This window comes from Mustela lutreola, chromosome 2, assembly GCF_030435805.1.
Source record: "Mustela lutreola isolate mMusLut2 chromosome 2, mMusLut2.pri, whole genome shotgun sequence".
In the NCBI taxonomy this organism is placed as follows: domain Eukaryota; kingdom Metazoa; phylum Chordata; class Mammalia; order Carnivora; family Mustelidae; genus Mustela; species Mustela lutreola.
Window position 1 is genome coordinate 90,454,968 of NC_081291.1, and position 22,378 is coordinate 90,477,345.

At 35.2% G+C, this 22,378-nt stretch overlaps 1 protein-coding gene across 2 annotated transcripts; it reads left to right on the forward strand.

The window, feature by feature from the left end:
• Positions 1-341: 341 nt before the first annotated feature.
• On the forward strand, positions 342-18,685 carry DAZL (deleted in azoospermia like). Of its 2 annotated transcripts, none has more exons than XM_059162541.1 (11): positions 342-599; positions 7,445-7,591; positions 7,861-7,952; positions 8,709-8,760; positions 9,184-9,247; positions 9,338-9,477; positions 10,835-10,906; positions 11,646-11,696; positions 12,719-12,832; positions 13,920-14,018; positions 16,713-18,685. In XM_059162541.1, the coding sequence occupies exons 1-11, from the start codon at positions 597-599 to the stop codon at positions 16,764-16,766; spliced, it is 888 nt and encodes a 295-aa protein (XP_059018524.1). In that variant the 5' UTR covers positions 342-596; the 3' UTR covers positions 16,767-18,685. The 2 variants fall into 2 exon arrangements, with proteins under 2 accessions (XP_059018524.1, XP_059018523.1); XM_059162540.1 differs by lacking the exon at positions 342-599 and adding an exon at positions 1,240-1,462.
• The last annotated feature ends 3,693 nt before the right edge of the window (positions 18,686-22,378 follow it).

Consider the following 22,378-nt stretch of genomic DNA (forward strand, 5'->3'; position numbering starts at 1 on the left):
GTGATCCGGCTAATCCTACGCATTCAGGGCGCCATTTTGAAATTAGAGCCTAGACGCGCATCAAAAAATTTTTAATTTTAACATATATTTAAAGATGTATATTCATTTCAAGTGCGCCTCAAAGGCATTTTCAGGGTGACACCTATGTCGGGGGGGGCGGCGAGGGAAGGTCTATCGGTCTGTCTCTCGTCGGTACTTCCTGGCTGCGGAGAGCCGGCCCGCGCGCACCCCCTGCACACCCCCGATCGGGGAGCCGGCATCCCCCCAAACCCCCCCAAAGGGGGCGGGGGGCTGCCACCCATTGGCTGAGGCGTCTACCACGAGCCCCGTACCAGGCGCAGGAGCCACCTCCGGGAGCCTCGCAGGCCACGCCTCAGTTCGCCAGCGCCCCTCAGCCTCGCCACTCAGCTCTTAGGGCTCCTCGGCCTCACCGCTCGCCTTTGATTTTCCTCAGTCCTCTGACTTTTATCCCTTTGCCCAGTCAAAGCCGGGCAGTGCCACGAGAAGACCCCACAGCAGCGCCACGAGTGGTGCCAGAAGCGCCGCCTCCGCTCCTCCTCGAGCCTCACCAGAGGGAACTGCTAGCTGCCGCCATCATGGTGAGCTGAGGAGAAGGCCTAAAGGGCCCACGCCAGGTTGGGTCCTCCCGGGTGGTGGAAACTCAGCCTTTCTAGCGCTGTGCCAGAGCGGGGCTGAAAGCGGGGTCACCCCCTTCCCTTCCTGGGTGCACCAAGACAAGGCCTGAGAGAGGAGGTCGAGGCAGCGCAGAGGGGTGGAGGAGGGGCGGCATGCCAGCGGGTGTGGCAGTGGGTGGAGGCCCTGAGGGCTCGCTGTCCCACCCGCTGCCTGCCGACCACGTGCCGGGTGGCGGCCTTCACGCCGCCCTGCCTGCCTCCAGCCGTGGCGGGCTGGGTTGTGAGGGGGGCCCTTGGAGTGGGCCTCTGGGACTCGGTGGGGGGAGGGGGGCACCGCGCGCCCGCCCCACCCCCACCCTGCAGGCCTCCCTTCCCGCGCTTACCCTGTGGGGGGTAGGCAGCGCGTCGTCCGCGAGATGGCGTCAGGCTGCTGCCTACCGAACGCCCGCTGCCACCGACTCTCTGAGGGCGTCGCCTTTTGACTCGGAGGGCTGGAGTTTCCTCCACTAAGGGTTCCTTTCTGGCGGGTGGGTAGGGTGGGGGTGGGATGGGTGGGCATGTTGGGAGCGGTGCGCTCCTGCGGGAATCCGGCGGCGGGTGGGACTGGAGAGCCTCCGTGGCGACCCCTCATTCCTGGCTTGGCGCTGGGGGCTCCCTCGTGCGGCCACTAGGGACGGCAAACTCGCCGACGCCATCATCTGCGCATGAGGTCGGGCCCGCCTGTGCTCCTCCCGGACCGCGGCCCTGAGCAGTTGACAAGTTTTGTGCTTAGGAGGGACCCTTTTTCTCTCCGGATAAACCAAGAATTTCGACATAACGTACCTACGGTAGTACTACCTCTTTGGGGTGTACGTTTATGTTGAGTTTGGGTAAATGTAGAGTTGATTCACCACAAGATGCTACACTTTTAACCAACCTTACCTCACAGATGTATTATATACTGTGTGGATTTATAGTATGATCGTTAGTCTCCAATTTTCGAGCTAAAGGGAGGAAATTTATGTAGTTTATATTCCTATATAGAAGTACTAAAATGAAAATGTATAATTATACGTATTATTCTGTAGTGATTATTTGTGTTACGTCGTTATCCATGTTACTAATTACTTAATAACCACTGAGTTACTATAAAAAAAACTTCCAGTATTTTTTTTCACTATATTTTTAGAGGAAAAGGGGGAGATGCTAATAGCTGGGGTTTTTTCCCCCTGATTATAACAGTAGCATATTAACTCATTTGAAAGTAATTAGTGTAAGAAAATATTGTCCCAACACCTCTAACCACTAGTCAAGTTTTTGCTGTATGAATACCCTTCCAGATTGTTTTTATGCATGTATTGCATTTAGATAGGTGAACTTTAATTTATAGAATTTGGACCATGTCACATAATACTGTTATTTTATATCCTCTCTCCTTCACCTAATATAATGAAATATAATGAAATAATATCTTATTTCAAAGATAAAATGATTTTAAATATGTAATGTTAAGACTGTAAGATTATATCATCATTTATTTTTATCAAATTCCCTTATAATGAATACTTTTTCTGTTTAAAAAACAGTACTGTCGTAAGTATATTTGTGCAAATGTTTTGGCATGCCTATTGCATTAGTTCCTTGAAATTAATTGCCAGGAGTGGAAACAACTGGGTGAAAGGTTGATGCCCATTTTAAAACAATTTTAAATTATGGTATATCCTTCCAAGTTACTCTTAATGGAACCAGGTCCCAGTGTGTAGAGAGTATGTAGAGTGATCTCTTCTCCACACTCTTTCCAATGAGAGTTGTTATAGTTTTTGAATTGCCAAACCAATAGCTGGAAAATATGTTTTAATGAGTTTTTTTTCTTTTTGATCATTAAGTTGAAGTCATTAGTTTTCAAAATTTCTTTCTCATAAATTCTTAACGCACCTTTCTATTTGGATGTTTATCTTTTTTAAAGGATTTTTAAGAACTCTTACAAATTCTTTGTAATTTACAGTGGTGGTACAGAGTTGCCTTTATTTCCTACTTATACTGGAAGTGGCAGATTCATTTTAAGCCCCATGTTAGCTTAAAATTACATCAACAGAAGATTCTTCCCTTTTATTTAGGTTTTAAAAATTAAAAAATGAAAAAAAAATTTAAAAATGAATGCTGTATTTTTTTTTAAAGATTTTATTTATTTACTTGACAGAGAGAGATCACAAGTAGATGGAGAGGCAGGCAGATAGAGAGAGGGAAGCAGGCTCCCTGCTGAGCAGAGAGCCTGATATGGGACTCGATCCTAGGACCCTGAGATCATGACCTGAGCGGCTTAACCCACTGAGCCACCCAGGCACCCCTGAATGCTGTAGTTTTTAAAATGCTTTTTCATTGGTGAGTTACAGTAGTAGCTTTCCTAAGAATGAACCATCCTTGAATTTTCAATATTAGAGATTAAGGTGGACCATTTTGATAAGGTTTTGTTATTGAGGTGTTAGTTTTGTAAAATGGTTTGAGTAATTCTCTTTTCCTGTCTTTTCTCTGGAATTTTTTTTTTCAGTTAAAGTGACTGATATTTTTTAAAGTTTGTTTATTTAAGTGATCTCTGTACCCAAGGAGCTGAAACTCACAACCTTGAGATCAAGGGTCAGACACTCTACCAACTAGGTACCCTTGAATTTTCTTTCTCCTACCCTCTGTCTTCTGTCTACCATTGTTTCTGTCTTGTGCCCTGCACATGCACAAAAAATCGGTTTCTTTACAGTTTGAAAAAACTCCCAGTGAAACTGAGCCTAAGAATCAAGTATTCTTTCCTTTCTTTAGATTGTTTTTTAAAATTCACATTTTTCTAGCAAGTTGACTATTTCATCAAGATTTCCAAATTTGCTTCCAGAGAGTTTTTACATAGCATTATCTTAAAATCTGTGGTCATAGCACCTTTTTCAAGAAAAATTTATATTTATGCTTTCTTGCCCATTTTCTTGCTAGTTTGATTTATTGTTTGGATTCTCCCCCCCTGCCCTGCCCCCAAGAGTCCACTCTTGGATTTACTTAGGAGGTCTAATTCTGATTTTCATTTCCTATTTCCTTTTAGCTTTTCTCTTTATTAGCTGCTACTTTTATGGATAGAATTTTGATGACTACAAATTGGACCTTTTTTGTAGTCAGTTTTAGATTTCAGTTTGCTTGCATGTAGATATAATAGTTGAATGAAATAATGTTAGCTGACAGCCCAGGAGCTTTAGTAATGATACAGCTTTTTTCCGGCTTTTAGTTAATTTTGTCATTTTGTTATCCAGGTAGAACAGTGAATATATTACTATAAATAGCAGTGATGAGTATTGTGTATATGATGGCCTCCAAGTTCCGCCCTATTTAATTTCCTAGCCTTACTCATCTCAAAACCCACCAACTCACTTGAATGTATAATTAAGAAAAATAATTACTTATTATGTTAAATTTGCTTTAAATTTATTTTCTGTATACTATTGATGGTTAAGGTGAATACTTTTAACACCAAACTTTTTGCTTTAGCCTAAGCATTTATTTGTGGAGTGTTTTTAGCAATAGTTTAAAAGTATTAAAAGTTGGTTATTGGTTGTGAATGTTGTATATATAAAATGTATATTAATCATATGTATAAATTATAATTATGTGTAAATAAACACACAGTAAAAGTTTAAAAATCCCTTAAAAATCAGTCTTGGTAAAAACGGAATACTTTGCTTACTTTGTTAGCTTTGAGTGCCCCCTGCTGGCTGAGGACTAAGACAGGCTAGTGCCTTAAGATGTTAAGACACTAGTAAAATGATTTGATGAATATTACATTTAATTTCTCAATTAACCAAACTGAATTTGAATAAAGCAATCCCAAACCAAACTTCCTATAATATGCAATGGACTTCCCCCCAAAATTATTGTTTAGTGTGTCAAATATCCATTTTACTTCTATAAATAGAATATGAGAATCAGAACTTTGCTTTTCAATTCTGTACACACTATCACAGAGTTTCTCAACCATGACTCTATTCACATTTTGGGACAGGTAATATCTTGCTGTGGGAAGCTGATTTTGCATTATAGGATGATTATACTGTATTCTTGGCCTCTACCACCAGATATAAGGAGTACCCCTTAGCTGTAACAATCAAAAATGTCCCTGGACCACAAAATCTCCCCTAGTTGAGAAATAATACAGTATCATAACTGTTCATAATCTGGCACAGATTTCTGGCCTGATACTATATACCTCCAAATTAAAATACATTAATCCATTGTCGTTCATGGATAGATAATACTAAACAGTTTGTCAAATAGAAAGCTATCCAAAGTTCATCCACAGATGAAGGGGAAATTGAGGAGAAAATAAAGTCTATAAGAATTTCAGACCACTGTTTTATTTGTTTTGACTTCCAAAGGAGCTAACTGAAAAGGATTGGTAATTTGTTTATAGTGAAGGGAAATCTAGTTAAGTTTCAATAGTTCAAGATATGTGGCTTATGTAATACAGTCCCACATAGAAAAAACTAAAAACAAAAAATGAAAAAACTTTAGCAACAGGTTTTTATACTACTACATTGTCATGAACTATTACTATAGTAGAGTTACAGGAAAGAATTAGGAAGTACCCAAATAGAAACACATAAAAGTAAGTACAGTTGACTTTTTTTTTTTTTTAAGATTTTTATTTATCTGATAGAGATCACAAGTAGGCAAAGAGGCAGGCAGAGAGAGGAGGAAGCAGGCTCCCTGCTGAGCAGAGAGCTTGATGTAGGGCTTGATCCCAGGACCCTGGGATCATGACCTGAGCCAAAGGCAGAGGCTTTAACCCACTGAGCCACCCAGGCACCCCTATAGTTGACTCTTGAATAATATAGGGTTTAGGAATGCTGACTCACCTTCCCTCCACACAAACTCAAAAGTTGGCATGTAAATTTTGACTCCAAAACTTAATTAGTAGTAGCCTACTGTTGATTGGAAGCCTTACTGATAACACAAACCATTGATAAACACAATTTGCAAGTTATATGGATTATATACTATAATTTTACAATAAAATAAGCTAGAGAAAAAGTATTTAGAAAATTATAAGGAAGAGAAAAATGGATTTACAGTACCGTACTGTATTGTTTTGTTTTTTAATCTGTGAACCTGGACAGTTCAAATCCATGTTTTCAAGGGTAATTGTATGTGCACAGATTAATAGAGAAAAATGCAAACATATTTGGTGATGGGACAGCTCAGATTTCATCTCTAAATAGTACAACAATTTGTAGAATCTTAAATTTATCAGTAACTTCAAGAATTCTAATTCAAAAAATACTCTAGTATTGTTACTAATTTCTCTAAAAATCACTGTGCTCCCCTTTTAAAAAATATGTATCCATTGCTTTTTTTAACCTTATTTTTCTCCATAAGAGGAAATATAATAGGTTTCTCTCTTTTGTAGTCTTTTGTGTTTCCCTTTTAAAATCAATAGGCACTTCATAAATGAACTCCAAATAAGTGGATATACCATAAACTAGTTCCTTAAGTTCCAGTTGAAATTAGTTGTTAATTAATAAAACATCACAAAATAAGTAAATAGTAAAACTAGGAAAGAAACTTTTTATCCTTTTGAAAATAAATTCAAATAACAGGACACTAATTTATATTGGCATGCCACATTATACTTTACAAAACAGATTTGCAGATGTTATCTTCAGTCTCAAAGCAGTTTTCCCAGTTATAAACAGCTGCCAAATAAGTGGCTTCTAACTAAGTAAGGCAAATGAACCTTGATTCCCCTGACTAAATCCATTTTTCTTTTATTATGCTATATTACTTTTCCAACATATATATTACCAGTAAGTTTTGCTTCAGAAAAATTTATGTTAATATTAGTATGGAAGGACTAAAGATAGAGGTCTGAATTAGAATCCAGAAAAATAATGAGTTTCATGTGTGGGTCTCTTTAACTGAAAATAAAGATAGTATCAAAGATACTATCAACGATAGTATTTTCTATTAGCCCACTGTGAAAATTAGAATTATCAGTGGGACTTACTTGGTGTTATCGAAGAAGAAAAATATTATTTCAAAAGATGCTTTGAAAACCCTAGTACTAGAGGAAAAGATTGTAAGCCTTTTTCAGCAGGAGTTAAGATATGTGAGTAAATAATGTTTTCATTTCTAAAGTAAATGCATGCTAACACATCAAGTAGTTAATTATAAAATCCATGTTTATTTTGGTGACTAGAAAGAGGAGGGAAAACAAATCAGTTTAAATCTTTGATGTGTATTTTTGAAAGGTTCATTTATATTTTTCAAAGATTTCCCATGTTTTTTAATAAGGCACTTAGTAAAGGGAAAGTTTGTTTACTGGCATACAACAGGATGACTTTAAGAGCTATTTTTACAAATCTGAACTTTCCAGTTCACAAACTCAGTATAAAGTCAGTTTTCTACGCTATGTAAGAGATGATGAGTAACACTGGTTTTATTCTTTTGTTAAAAGTTTTATGCTAATTTAGTTTAGTTTACTTCAGTTTAGTTTTAGAGAGGGGTGAGGTTCCGGAGAAGGAGAGGGAGAGAGAATCTTAAGCAGACTTCACACCCAGCAAGGAGCCAACATGGGGTTGGATCTCCTGACTGTGAATCATAATCTTAACTGATTAAACAACACAGGTGCCCCTAGTCTGATTATTTTTAATCCTAAGCCTAAACTGAGCTGTATTGCTGGCCAGTTTACTGTGAAAGTAATTTTTATGAAAATATTTTGTATTTTAAATACAAAGATTTTATTTCATATATATGGTTTTTGCCTGAATGTCTAGTGATGATATCTACTTTCCAAATTACAGTCTGCTGCAAATCCTGAGACTCCAAACTCAACCATCTCCAGAGAGGCCAGCACTCAGTCCTCATCAGCTACAACCAGCCAAGGCTATGTTTTACCAGAAGGCAAAATCATGCCCAACACCGTTTTTGTTGGTGGAATTGATGTTAGGGTATTGTATATTTCATTTATTTAAAAAAAATTTAGTGAATAAGGAGGTTGGGGTTCTGTTATAAACATAAGGTTTTTTGGAATTTCATTCAGGTTTGGAATTAGGTTTATGTTTAACGTATAGAGACTAAAACTATCATTGACAAAGATCTGCAGGTGGTTTGGGGATACTTGGGGGAGATATTTCCACATCTTCAAATCTTCTTTATAGTATACTTAAAAACTTTGAATGTTGAGTTTTTACTCTTGAAGTCAAATTCTTCTCTATAGATGGATGAAACCGAAATTAGAAGTTTCTTTGCTAGATATGGTTCAGTAAAAGAAGTGAAGATAATCACGGATCGAACTGGTGTGTCCAAAGGGTAAGTACAACATGTTCACTGTGAAAATAAAAAATAACTAACCTAGAAAAATTCAAAATTTGTTTTCTTACACTTGTATAAATCTGTTGCTTTGTTCCTTTCTTTCATATAAAGGGTAAGTTTGTTGTCAGCTCTTCTATTTGTCATTTTTGCAGTGTTTATATGTAAATATTTTCCATCATTTATTTAAGTGGATTAATCAGTTTTATCCAAAAGTTATTTTCTTTTCTCTCTCTTTTTTTAAAGATTTTTATTTATTTATTTGACAGAGATCACAAGTAGGCAGAGAGGCAGGCAGAAGAGGGAGGAGGAAGCAGGCTCCCTGCTGAGCAAAGAGTCCAATGCAGGGCTCGATTCCAGGACCCTGGGATCATGACCTCAGCCAAAGGCAGAGGCTTTAACCCACTGAGCCACCCAGGTGCCCCACAAAGAGTTATTTTCTTCATGTATTAAACAGTACTTTAAATTTTAACCATCTTGCCTTAGATAATAAATTCAGGTTCGTAGATAGGAATTTTCTGTTAACAAATGATGTTCTACACTACATTAATCTTTACACATTCTGACATAGATTGGGGAAGAAAACAAAAAACAGTAATATTAATAGAGGATTGATCATGTACATCTAACAAATATTTATTTCAGTACATTCTTCATTTTTTATCATTATCATTTCTTTCAATCATTTCATGGAATATTAGAAGTTTTATACTATTATGCTGGTGATTTTTACACATTATTTATCTGTGTTTTTAGCTATGGATTTGTTTCATTTTATAATGATGTGGATGTGCAGAAGATAGTAGAAGTAAGTAATCTTATGGCAAAATCTCTTAAGTAGCTTAAGGATGCAATGCTTAGTGTGGTTTGAGTCCTGAATATATATAGCCTTGTATAAAATATAGAAATAACTTCCTGTTTGAAATCCAAACCTCGAGTAATCTTATGTAACTTGTCAGCCCTGTTTATTTGTAATTGGACATCTGGCTTCATGAACTAGAGACAGGAAAGGTTTCAGACAGAGTGTAAAATTTTTTGATCAAATTCCAAGACTCTTTTCAACACTTGAGTGGTGAGATGTTAAGATAGCTTCATGCTGATAAATTTTGATTGAGTATGTTGTTACTATTGATCTTCTCTGAGGATATAGATTTTAGAAGACCTGGGGTGTTTACCAAAGTCTCGAAAGTAGACTTTGAAAATTGATTTTAGTTTCGTTGTTTATTTTCAGTCACAGATAAATTTCCATGGTAAAAAGCTGAAACTGGGACCTGCAATCAGGAAACAAAATTTATGTAAGTAAAGAGGAGAGTTATTCTTTTTGACATGTATAACTTTTCAGAAAACTAAAAGTGGACTTTATTTTCATTTTATTCTTTAAAAAGGTGCTTATCATGTGCAGCCTCGTCCTTTGGTTTTTAATCCTCCTCCTCCACCACAGTTTCAGAGTGTATGGAGTAATCCAAACACTGAAACTTATATGCAGCCTCCAACCATGATGAATCCTATTACTCAGTATGTTCAGGTAAGAATTATTCTTCTTCCTTTATTTTTTAATGGTTTTGGAGATTTTAATTGATGGGGCCACCTTAAAAATAAGCCAGTCTCACATTTTACTCTCTGAAATGAGAAATGGTGGAATTCCCTTAATAAGTGATATTACTCTCTGAATACTTTGAGTGATGGGAAGGAAATCTGTTACTTTTGTTAGAAATCTTTTGTTCTTAATTTTGTTTCTTATACCAAGCGAAAATCTTCTGCTATATAGTTTGTAAACCTTTATCTTAGAACTGAACTCTGTAGCTACAAAAACATACTCATCTGTTTTTCCCTGCCATGCGGTAACTCCTAAAATATTTGAAGGCAGCTTTTCTTACATGTTTGGCAGTTCTAGTTATTCTTTATTTGCAGTGATTTTCAGATGCCTTCTCATACAGATTCCTGGCTTCTGGATATGTACTGGATCTAGAATGGGGAAAAGTTTCTAAAGACAACTATATTTGTAGATTCTGTGTGTTTCTGGTATATAATTTGTTTGGTCCTGGTCTCTTTAATATTTGTAATGGGCTTTGGAATACTTATTATCTCCTATTGATGGTGAGTAACAATGATTTTTTTCTTTATTTCTTCAGTTTAAAAAACTTTTATTTCCAGGAAAAGAGAAATGGTAGTGAAGTAGTTCTGTAGTGTCTCTCATTAGTTTACATTTTCCACCTATCTGAAATGTAGGTTATATATTCGTTATTTTTCTGGCTCTAAACATGGTTAGAAGAAAACCCCTACTTGTTCCTAACACTTACTGTGAAGTATTATTTACTTGGGTCTATTCATATATGTATTACGTAGACGATTTCAATCAGTAAATATTGAAGGGTGTAAGACATTCTATTAGGGTTTTTTTTCCCCTTCAGTTTTGGGTTAAATATGGCCTTTACCTTTTAGAAATGAAATACAGAGCCACTGAGTATGTAGGAGGACTACACATTGGCTACACATTACCCAAAAGGAATACAAAATTTCCTGAAAATATTTTAACAAAGAAATAACAGGTGTATTAATATAACTTTAACATGGAAGTCTATTCTAATAGAACTTTATCATCAGTGTACGGAAGACACTTCTTAGTGGAGGCAAATATACAAGTAAGATAAAGATAAATGGGTAAAGTAAGTCACTTACCTCAGTTATCTCTTCCTCCTCCCGAACCAAAAGACTTAACATTTGACAAAGAATTTTTCTTCATGAAGCCAATCACTCCAATAGAATTCTGCATTTGTGTATAGATTTGTTTTCATACTTGGGTTGTATTGGGAATAATACTTCTTTTTAATTTTTAAGAATTTTGTTTGTTAATGCAGTTTTTCTATAAACTTTATTCTCAGGCCTATCCTCCTTATCCAAGTTCACCTGTTCAGGTCATCACTGGATATCAGCTGCCTGTATATAATTATCAGGTAATTTAAGAGGGAACAACATGTTTTACTTGGGAATACTGTTGAGGCCTTTATTCATATAAATTTTTGTAATAGTTTGTTTAGTTGAGTATGCTTAACATAAGGTAAAAAGTTAGAATAAGTCTAGGATTAGGACCTCTAGTTATTTAGAAAACATGGAATGTATTTTAACAGGAATATACTTATTAGCACAAAGTTTTGTCTTGTATTGTCTTAGAATATTTGCTGTCCTCTTCTGTATTTCAGCATACATTCTTCATCCTTGTTGTCAAATAGCTGAAATGTCCTGACTGATTTTTACAATTTCTTCTAGTGGGATTGGTCAAAATAAAATGATTACTCAATTCTTAGAGCTTTGGATTCCAATTATATTTGGTAGTGTTTATTTTAGCTGACTACTACAAGGGAGTAGGTCTCTGAATTTCTATCATAGATATGGCCATATCTGTGACCCATGACCATTATCTATGGTCATAAATTCAAAGCTATTATTTTTTATTTTTTTCTGAAAGCCAACACAGAAAATTGAGAAAAACTTAGAGTTTATATATGAAAGTAACAAACCCTCAGGTATTAGAAACATAAAGTACTTTTTTCTTCCATTATGTTTCTGTTACTACAAGTTCAAGAATCCAGCTTGATAAATATTTCAACATTGTCTTTCACATTCATGAAAATTTATAGGAATGGCTAACTAACTGTTACTGCCTCTCTCTCTCTCTCTCTCTCTTTTTTTAAGATGCCACCACAGTGGCCTGCTGGAGAACAAAGGAGTTATGTTATACCCCCGGTAAGGTGAATTAGCCAAACATATACTTTCTTTAATTTTTTATTATTTATTTGCTTATTTATTTTTGGAGAGGGAGAAAGAGTGGAGGGGAAGAGGGAGAGGGAGAGAGAAATTTAAGCAGGCTCTACACCCAGTACAGAGCCAGATGTGGGCCTCAGTCTCACAACCCCGGGATCATGACCTGAGCCAAAATCAAGAATCAGACACTTAATGGACTGAGGCACACAGCCACCCCTTTCTTTTCTTTATTTTAAAATCTTTTCTTATTTTAACTGTTAAATGTTTCCTTGCCTTTTGCCATCTCACATATGCCTGGGCATAATAATTTTAAATTCCGTATCACATGTATTTTTTATTGATTTCTTGTCAATGCCAAGTTTATTCTTTCATGCAAGAAACTGTGCTTTTCGTTTCTCAGATTGTTCTTAGGTTAAGACAATGGCTGCTCTGCATACAACAGGTGCTAAATTGTATATAATCCAAGAAAGATAGTATTAATACCTATGCTAATTGTAATTCAAAGAATTTAGAATTAGTATTGAAACTGTCTCTAGTTTTCTACCCGTAAAAACATCTGTTGAAGAAAAGCATATATTTCACTGTTAATACTGTTATATGAGAAATAAAAGAGGCTGTTAGCTCTGAAACATTGAGCCTTTACCTTTTTTTTTTTTTTTTTCCTTTTTTTCCCGGATTTACCTTTTATCAGGATTGGACCTTTGAATAATATAACATGAGTTAAAATTCTCAGGCACTGGTAAATTCTTATTCTATTACTACATGTTGGAGTGTCTTTCTTAGAGCCCTTCTAATCTAATTTTGTTGAAGCTTGGAAGACTTTTCAAATATAAGACTATTTTAGTGCTTTTCAGCTATTCAATTTAAAGTTTCTGAAATAATACAAAAATTACAACACAACCCACATTTAAATGCTAAATATAAGCTTACCTAATTTGAAGAATAAATTGTTTAGAAATGTATCTAATGTACATCTCTTTAATTATACTTTTATTATAATTTAGGCTTATACTGCTGTTAACTACCACTGTAATGAAGTTGATCCAGGAGCTGAAGTTTTGCAAAGTGAATGTTCTGTTCATGAAGCTACTCCATCCTCAGGAAATGGCCCACAAAAGGCAAACATATAATTTTGTTTATTGATATTTATATTTTCACAATTATTTTTTGAAGTTTTAATAATGGCCCTTTGAGATGTAAGCATCTTTTTTCAAATTTAAGTAGGGAAGCCAAAAATTACAGAGCTTAAGTTATTGACTAATAATTTGGCAGTTTTTATAAAATTTGATGAAATTTTGGGTACCCCCAAGCTTTCAGTGTTTACATATAGTTTGTGAAAGAGTAGACTTTTTCTCTCTTATATTTTCATTGTTTTTAAGATCATACTTAAATAACTATTAATGTAATTGGTAGAATGCAGAAGACAGGTAGGTTTCCTCAAGAATCCTCACTTCAAAAGAGAGATTAGTATGAATTATACCTACCTTTTTTCCCATTTAAACATTTATTTAGCTGAATAGTAATATATAATTATTTATTGTATTCTCTCCATAATATTATATATGGTAGCAGCTCTCAGGAGTGGTGGAGTCACTAGTTATAACTGAAATACTGAAATAGGTGGAGTTGCTTCTTTTTTAATCATTAGAACAAACTACTAGCAGTGTGCTCTTCAGTGCTCCTATGTTTTTCTTGAGTGGGTGGGAATGTGGAAGTAGTTGATGTGATAGGAATGTATATAATAATATTGAAGGTTTCCCATTGGATTTTGTGAAATTTATCCTTGTGTTTCTCAATGGAAGAAGTTGTTGAGAACTACTCAACTACAGAGTAAAGAAAAAATGCCTTGATTTGAGTGATGAATAGTTAAAATTATCCGGTTTTATCCTGGATGTTTTTTCTTGGAATGTTGAAGTTCACTGTTTCTTATTTATCAGGAAAAATTAAAGAGCCTTGAGCAAATATCTGAGGGTTTTACTAAATTGAGCTTTATAACTAGTACTCTTAAGATTCTAAAAAATTTTATTTGATAAAAAGTTACTTATTGACATGTAATGAATTACATGAAAATGTAATATATTGTGAATTACATAGTATTTTATAGATTACATAAGAATTCTTCAGAAAGAAGCACATGTATTCGTTCAACTTTCTTTAAAAAGCTTGTTAAAGCGAGTAAAATATTGAAAATACTTCTCTTTTCAGAAATCTGTGGACAGAAGCATACAGACTGTGGTATCTTGTCTATTTAACCCAGAGAACAGACTGAGAAACTCTCTTGTTACTCAGGACGACTACTTCAAGGTATGACAGAATAATATACAGGATAAAAAGCATATCTGTCAGCTATGAAGCATCTTTTTTTCTGTGGGATATATGTTTTGAGATTACAAAGAGCATTTAATTGAACTCTTGGATTTGACTGTAACTCAGAAAACCTCTGTGAGTGAGTTTTACCTGGCTATTTTATGCTGCTCAAACCTTGATCTAGTGTAGTTTGTCCTTAGGGAAGAAACCTTTAGCAGAAGTTTATAATTGAAAAGGTTGTGAAAGAAGAGAGTTTGAAAGAGAATATTGGCTTGACCAAATGGAAAAAGAGGAAATTTTAGGTGCATAAAGCAGAACATACCTCAGAGATACCTCAGGTTCAGTTTCATACTGGTGCAATAGGTTAAATATGCAATAAAGTAAGTCAAATGAATTTTTTTGTTTCTCAGTACATATAAAAGTTATGTTCACACTGTACTGTAGTCTATGAAGTGTGCAATAGCAGTATATCTAGAAAAAAGTATATATATCTTAATTAAAATATACTTTATTGCTTAAAAAAAATGCTGTCATCTGAGCTTTCAGTGAGTCAGAATCACTGACCCTAGATCACCATAACAAATAATAATAATAATGCGTGAAATATTAAGAGAATTACTAAAATGTAACACAGAGACACAAAGGGAACAAATGCTGTGGGGAAAATGGTGCCAGTAGACTTTCAGTTCACTCTAATGGGGGAGGAATATTGTGCAAAAGAAAGGTATTTTTTTATAACAGGTTTATTGAGATACAGTATACTACCATACAGTAAACCCATTTAAAACAACTCCATTTTTTAATGTATTCACAAAATTGTGCAATCATGACCACAATCAGTTTTAGAATATTTTAATCCCCTCTTAAGCCATTAGCAGTCACTCTTTATTTCCCCCCAGGTCCTCTACCCCTAGGGAGTCACTAGCCTGCTTTTTTTTTTTTTTTAAATAAAGATTTTCCTATTCTGGACATTTCATATAAATAGAATAATGCAATATGTGACGTTTTGTGACTGGCTTCCTTCACTTAGCATAATGCTTTTAAGGTTCATCAGTGTTACAGTGTGTACTTCATCTCTTTTTATTTATGGATATACCATCCTTGTGTATTTATTACTTAAGAGACAACTTGGGTTGTTTCCACTTTCTCTGATGAAAAATGCTGTGAACATTCATGGACAAGTTATTCTGTGGACCTATGCTTTTATTTCTCTTAGGTATATACCTGGGAATGAAACTGCTGACTAATAGTAACTATGTTTAACCTTTTGAGAAATTGCTAGAATTTCTCCAAAATGACTTATACCATTTTATATTCAAAGGGAAGTTTTTAACTATTGTTTTCTGTCTTAAAACAAGGAAAGGAGAATAGCTTTTTTTCTGCCTATGAATGGGCATAGGGTGAAACTTTAAGCCTTTTTAAAGGATATACTAAGGACTTCCTTCTTAATACAGAAGAAGAGCAGAGCCATAGCTGGATTAAGTTATTGTCATCTTCACAATAGGAAGTAAAACACATTGATTTAAAATTTTGATGTTTGTTCTCTTATTATTTCATTATACACAGACAGTATAATTTAAAAGGAAAGAACTAGGGTTGTATGGCAGCCTACCTTGCCCAAAGTTCTGAAGGTTAAATAGGTAGTACTTAAATATGTTTGCAAAGCAAAAAGTACTCTTTAAACTTGAGTTTTCACCTGGTATTAGGCAAAAACCTTACTTTGAATCTTCAGTTTTCTGTTCTTCTGCTCTAGGAGTCAAAAGTTGGTAGTCTAAAGTTGTCTGGTATCTAGACCTCTTTTGATTGGCTAAATGTTATTGTTGTTTTAATTGAATTTGAATGTATCAAGGCAAGGTATATACTTTTCCATCTACCTGGAAATCTTCACATCCTACCTGACCTCTGAAGGTAACTTGAGTTTGTGACCACTTTTTTGGGCTTTAACCTAAATAGGATATTATCCTGTTGACAGATTGCAAAATTTCCAGAAGCCACTCTTCTTTATATGACAACTGACTTTAATCTTAGGAAAAGGGCACAGTTAAGCTCTTAGAGAAAAGAAAATACCATTGTGTTAGTACTAGTTCATTCAGCTCCATTCCTTTTTATAAGACCTTACCTCCTAATATTTGCACATCCACAGGCAACATAAAGTGAAAGGAAATTTTATGTATATTTTTTATTTATCTCTTCATTTCCTGAAGAATGATATATCTTGATCACAAGTTAAGGGTATGCCTTTAAATATAGCAAAATTTTTGTTTTTTTAACCAAAAAGCATAGTATTTCAGTTCGAAGTGGAGTGCTATACTCAAGCTGTGATTTCTACCAGATACACTCTGTTAGTAAAAACAGTACTTTTAAAAAATTACGTATGTTTTCCACCAGCTGTCTTTGGTGACATCACTGCCAAGTCATTAATTAAGAATCTTAATAAAATGACATTGACTCCCAAGTCCTCTGTTTGAGTTTACTGAGATTTCTTTTTAAATTGTTGAATAAAACTAGGTCATTGGTATACTGGTTATCTTAAAGTTCAAGAAAGCTTCCCAGAAAGGATCATTTTTCTCTTATTGATAGTTTTTTAAAAATCCAGAATAAATGCTTTAAGTATTTTGCAACTATCTTAGGTCATAGTGATAATACAAAATTTCCAATGAAGTAAAAAAGGACTGTTTCTGTCTTTTCTAGGATAAAAGAGTACATCACTTTAGAAGAAGTCGAGCAGTGCTTAAATCTGTTTGATCCTCTCTGCTAACTTTCTAGTCTCGTGGAAAGTTGCTGGTTTTGATTATTAAGAAGAGACTGAAAGTTTTCACTATTAGAGAAGTTTAATTCTGAAATTTTATAACTCACACTCAGACTTTCTTACATAAGTTGTGGTAGATTGCCTAGTTTTATTTTACATTGAAACTGTTCATTAGATATTTATTTAGAAACTGGTTCTGTGTTCAATATATAGTTGAAAGTAAAAAATAATTGAGACTGAAAGGAATAACTTTATCTGTAAGGATTTTTTTTTAATTGAAACTGACATTTTAAGAGTTTAAAAGCAATTGCTGATTTTCCAAAAATTAGAAAACCTATTTTGAAAGGTCAGAATTTTTATAGTTTGAATTCAAGCATTTCACTTCTCCAACAAGTACTTGTGAACAGTACAATATTTACAGTATTGTTCTTTACATTTATGATTTGTCTCAAAATTTACCACAAAAGCAGAGTTTTTAAAACTGTATTTTTAATCAGTGGAACTCAATATATAGTTAGCTTTATTGAAGTCTTCCTTGTCTAAACCCAGTAAAAGAGAGTCTAAACAAACAGTCCAATCAGTGGGTCTTAAGTTTATTAGTTCAAAGTACTTGTTTTTTATCTAGAATCCACAAATATATATCTTATTTGATTGGGATGCTAATTAGGATAACTAAAATTCTGGGCATAATTTTTTTAAAAATCCAAAACAAACAAAACTTTACTAGGTACATAAGCTGCTTCTCAGTGAGTTACCATTCTCCTTTTTTCTTTAATTTCTTTTTCCCTTGAAATGCTAAACTCAATGGCTGTATCTTAAATTGTGCAAAATACTGCTATTAAAGAATGCTGAAACTTTTTTTATGTCACTTAAAAGGTTAATCAGAGTATCTGAAAGGAATTGTTTTTATAAAAACATTGAAATATTAGTTATTTGTTAAAGAGCAAATATATTTTATTTTTGCCTGTTAACCTATTATAGTTCCCTTTTTAAAGTAAAATATGTTTAAAAGAGTCAAAGTGGTTGTGTTTCAAAACCACTAAAGTTTTAAGTGTATCTCTAGAATATACTAGGACAGAGCTAACAATCATTTCTAGATTAGCTAGTCTCTTTGTTAGATGTTGTAAATTGTGACAGCTAGAGCACTAGAGCCCCTTTGCTGCCCTTACAGTCTTGATTTTCCAGTCTGTAGCACCATTCTTCCAGGAGGTTTGCTCCTTGAACAGATGATATAAAGAAGAGAAGTAGCAACTTGAACAGTTTGAGGGCTAAGCCTTGAAAAGGTAGCAACAGGACAAAACCTTTCTAAGGGAAACACTGGATCAGCATCATTTGACCTGCCATGAAAATGAGTTTAAAGTGGCTTCCTGGCCTTTCTTTCATTGGTCCCTTCACTAAAAACATGGAGACTCTATTTAGCCCTAACGTAAGGCAACTACTGTGGGCCATATCAGTCTTCATTGTTGTCTTATAATCCCTAATAATTTTTACTCTGAATCTGAAGGGAAGAGTCTTTTAACGTAAGGATCCCTGAGAGGGCTTTCTTATGCCTCAGAATTTGAAAGTGCCCTGAAATTTGTCCTTTAAAAAATTCTCTGTACTTTTTTTGGGGTGTGCTATAACATTCTTAGATATATCATTCTGTGATTAAATTTCCAGGTTACTCTAAATGATACCTAAATTTGAAAGAGCCAATTCTAATTATCCCAATGTGACCTTAAGAAAAGTAAGAGAATAAACTTTATTTTTCTGCTTTTTTTGTTGGACTGAAGTATTTAAAAGAGTAAGGTAGAAATAAGAGACAAAAAGTCCTGAACCTTTCAAAATGGAAAATTAATTTTAAACTTATAAGTATGTTCCTATTTCCTATTGTTGAAATTGTTTTTGCATAAATGAATAAACAGAAATAAAGAAACTTTTTTTTCCCAAAATCATTTCAACCTGTTTATTCATGTCATATCAGCTAAAGAGATAGTGGGGAATTGGGTGGGTAGTGATGTGAAAAGGTTTAAATTCTTAAAATTCAAAAGTTGTAAATATTATTCAATTTATTAATCTGATGGGGTTACTTTATGAAAGCAAATTTTGATACACTGCATTTTATTGCTCTCTTATGAAATTAAGAGATAGGTTTTTCTGAGAAAATAATCCCTTGTAGGTGAAGTTGGAAATGGTTAATGGGTTCCAGTGCCATGAATTAACAGAGTGGTGCCTAGTGAGAATGCTGGTAAGTCACATGTAACTATAGTTTCATGACCAAGGTCCCTCTCATTTTGGACTCTATATAAATATTTTGTGTACTGCATACTTTGGACCTCACCTCTGTGACCCTTATTTGGAAATATTGCAGTTGTCTATGATAGGGCTTAAATTTTTCATATTATATGTACTTCATATGAGGATGTATCCAAAAGATCATTACTCAAGCTCCAGTACTCAGAGTTCTATAAACTAAAGCCAGAAAAGAGGAAATTCTCCCCTTTGAACACTCTTATGCTACCTTTCATAACTGACTCATTACTAGAAAAATAGATACTAAGTTTTTCTAAGAAGAAAAGTGCCTTCTGAATCACCAAAGATTAAGTTTTAATATTTCAAGTATAATTTGTTGAAGATTAGTAATCCTGAAATGCACATGTGTATGTATGTATACACACATACATATATACTGGCCGTTTTTCAGAATATCTGATTAGCCCTGACTAAGCTAAATAAAAATGTATAACATTTTGAGACCGTAAAGCTAGACTACGTATATCTTAAACAGTTGTTTTAAACCTGCCTGAAGGGGCACCTGGGTGGCTCAGTGGGTTAAAGCCTCTGCCTTCAGCTCAGGTCATGATCTCAGGGTCCTGGGATTGAACCCTGCATCAGGATCTCTGCTCAGTAGGGCGCCTGCTTCCACCTCTCTGCTTGCCTCTCTGCTGCTTGTGATCTGTCTGTCAAATAAATAAGTAAAATATTTTTAAAAATGTCCTCAAATGTATTTTCGGGGCACCTGGGTGGTTCAGTGGGTTAAGCCTCTGCCTTCGACTCAGGGCATGATCTCGGGGTCCTGGGATCAAGCATCGCATTGGGCTCTCAGCTCAGCAGGGAGCCTCCTTGCTCCTCTCTCTCTCTCTCTCTGCGTGCCCCTCTGCCTACTTGTGATCTCTCTCTGTGTCAAATAAATAAAATCTTAAAAAAAAAATTAACCTGCTTGATATATATTTTATATATATATATATATATATATATATATATATTTTTTTTTTTTTTTTTTTTTTTACAATTTTGTTTACTTATTTGACAGAAGGCAGAGCGGCAGGCAGAGAGAGACTGAGGGTGAAGCAGGCTCTCTGCTGAGCAGATAGCCTGATGCAGGGCTGCATACCAGGACCCTGAGATCATGACCTGAGCTGAAGGCAGAGGCTTAATCCACTGAGCCACCCAGGTGCCCTGAAACCTGCTTGATATTTTAAATGTATTTGCAAGTTGAGGAATACCTCAAAATTCTCAACACAAAACCAAGTCTTTGGAATTGAAAAAGAAATTTCATATAGCATCTTTTTTTGGTAAAATGTTGCAAATTATGATAAAAATCAAGTGATGTCAAAAAGGTTGGTCAGCCCTGTAAGAAATATATTGTGTGCTTTTTCCTTCCTAAGAACATGTAACCTTTGTATGGTTTAAAATAACTAATACTGATTGCTCTACTTTAACTGCAAGGTATTTGTTGACTTTCAAAAATAAATACTCCACAGGAGTTCCTTGTATTCGTGAAGCTCTCTATACACTTTTCTAAAATTCTCTTGGTTGTCTTTAAAGGTAAACTCATAAAAACGGGCCGCCACATTGCTTAATCGTCTTGCCTGCTTTCATGACTGTTGTTTGAGGGTAATAAGGAGCAGCAGTGATAAGGCAACGTGCCACTCTGCTTATTGCAAAGATGGCAATAGAGAGGGTGGGGGACCATAAGGGGGAGAAAAGCGGCAGTATTTTCCATTGACCAAGTCTTGCAAATAGGCCCAGCTGTTGAGTAGGATCATTTGGAATCCCTGAAACACTTCCAGATGAGGATTGCTCCTGTACATACATTGATAACTGTATAATCTAGCTCTTCCCGACATTACATGTAATATGTCTGTGTGTAACTGAATCTTCTTGAGCAATTCCTCACCACCCATCATCAAAAACTCTTGAGTTTTCCATCTGTAGACAGTACATTTGGTAGTAGAAAACAATAAACATAAGAAGTTCAAACTATAAACATGCGGTTTTGAATGCTCATGCAAAATATTCAGTCTGTAGCAAAGAAATGATAGGTAATTCTGCTTTGCATTTAGAGTTAAAAACATCTGTCTAATATGGCTGTAGCTGTGGGCCAATCCCAAGGAAATACAAAAAATTGTCTCTTGATACAGAAGTTGAAACTAGCACTGTACAATTAAGCTCTACGGTAGCTATATTTTATGTTTTAAACTGGTTTGAAACTGAAACTTTCCCACTTAGTCTCTAGTTCATTTCCCCAAGGCACATGGAAGCTTTGTATCTTATGTGTACCTCCATTAAGGCTGCATGCCAGGAATATGCCTTTTCCCACATAAAATTCCCAGATACCAGTTCAGTAGGTCTTTAACGATAGAACAAATGCTTGCATAACTGGGTTATTGGGGTCATGAAAGCTCCTTACAAATTTGAAGCAATAGTAACATTTCACACAGTTCAGAAAGTTGGAGGTTTTATAATCCTTAATCAGTACTTTTTTACAGAAAACAGATCTAGCAAAAGTACATGAAGGTTCTAATCTCATCTATTGTCTTTCCCCAGAATAAAATGAATAGAAACATACTCTGTTCTGGTTCAATCTTGGTTGAAACTATTTATTGTAGAAGAAAGGCAGGTCAAGTCAACTGATCTTTACTGGTATAGCCAGATCAACTGTTTGCAGTTGGGCTGGTCCCCTCTGCCCTTGCACACTTGTTAAAAATGTTTAGTATTATCAATCTACCACCACCACCACCACCCCAGAATAAATGGCTAGACTAGTAGGAATGGAGAGAAATCATTTAAAATACAGAGGCCATTTTCTCTTTGTTTTTTCCTAAGCTTATCTCCTATCTAGTGTTTATTTGCTTCACAGTGTGAGTAAAATCTGAACACTGCTTAAGTAATACACCTACTAAATGAGAAAAGTTTTAACTGCATTTTTTTCTTCTGAACGTAGTTTGGTTACTGTTCATCGTTTTGGTTTTGGTGGTATGTCAATCTTTGACAAAATAAAAACCTATACACTCACTTTTCAAAATTATATCTATAATTAGATCAACTTTATGTTTGATGGGGTAAGTTTCCTCAATGATACCCATCAGGAAAGTCAAAGAACATCAGAACCATCATCTGGGATGCTTTTCAGAGATTAGATTCCTGGGTCTTAATCTCAGATGCTTTTATTCTGTAGGCTTGGGCTCAGAAATCTGTATTTTTACCATGTCCCTTGGGGATTCTGATCTCTACAATACTCACTTTGAGGAATAACTGCCCCAGATGAAGATCTCTCAGCATGTCATCTCAGGCTACCTCTAACTTTGAAATAGATAGATTTGGAGATCAACTCTGTTAGATCCAT

What these genes read in the sequence shown, in the direction of transcription:
- DAZL (XM_059162540.1), top strand. Translation starts at nt 1,340, where the DNA reads ATGAGGTCGGGCCCGCCTGTGCTCCTCCCGGACCGCGGCCCTGAGCAG. An exon ending in ATGTGCAGAAGATAGTAGAA is followed by an intron (nt 8,761 to 9,183) that starts GTAAGTAATCTT and finishes GTTTATTTTCAG; the next exon opens with TCACAGATAAATTTCCATGG. An exon ending in AATCAGGAAACAAAATTTAT is followed by an intron (nt 9,248 to 9,337) that starts GTAAGTAAAGAG and finishes TTCTTTAAAAAG; the next exon opens with GTGCTTATCATGTGCAGCCT.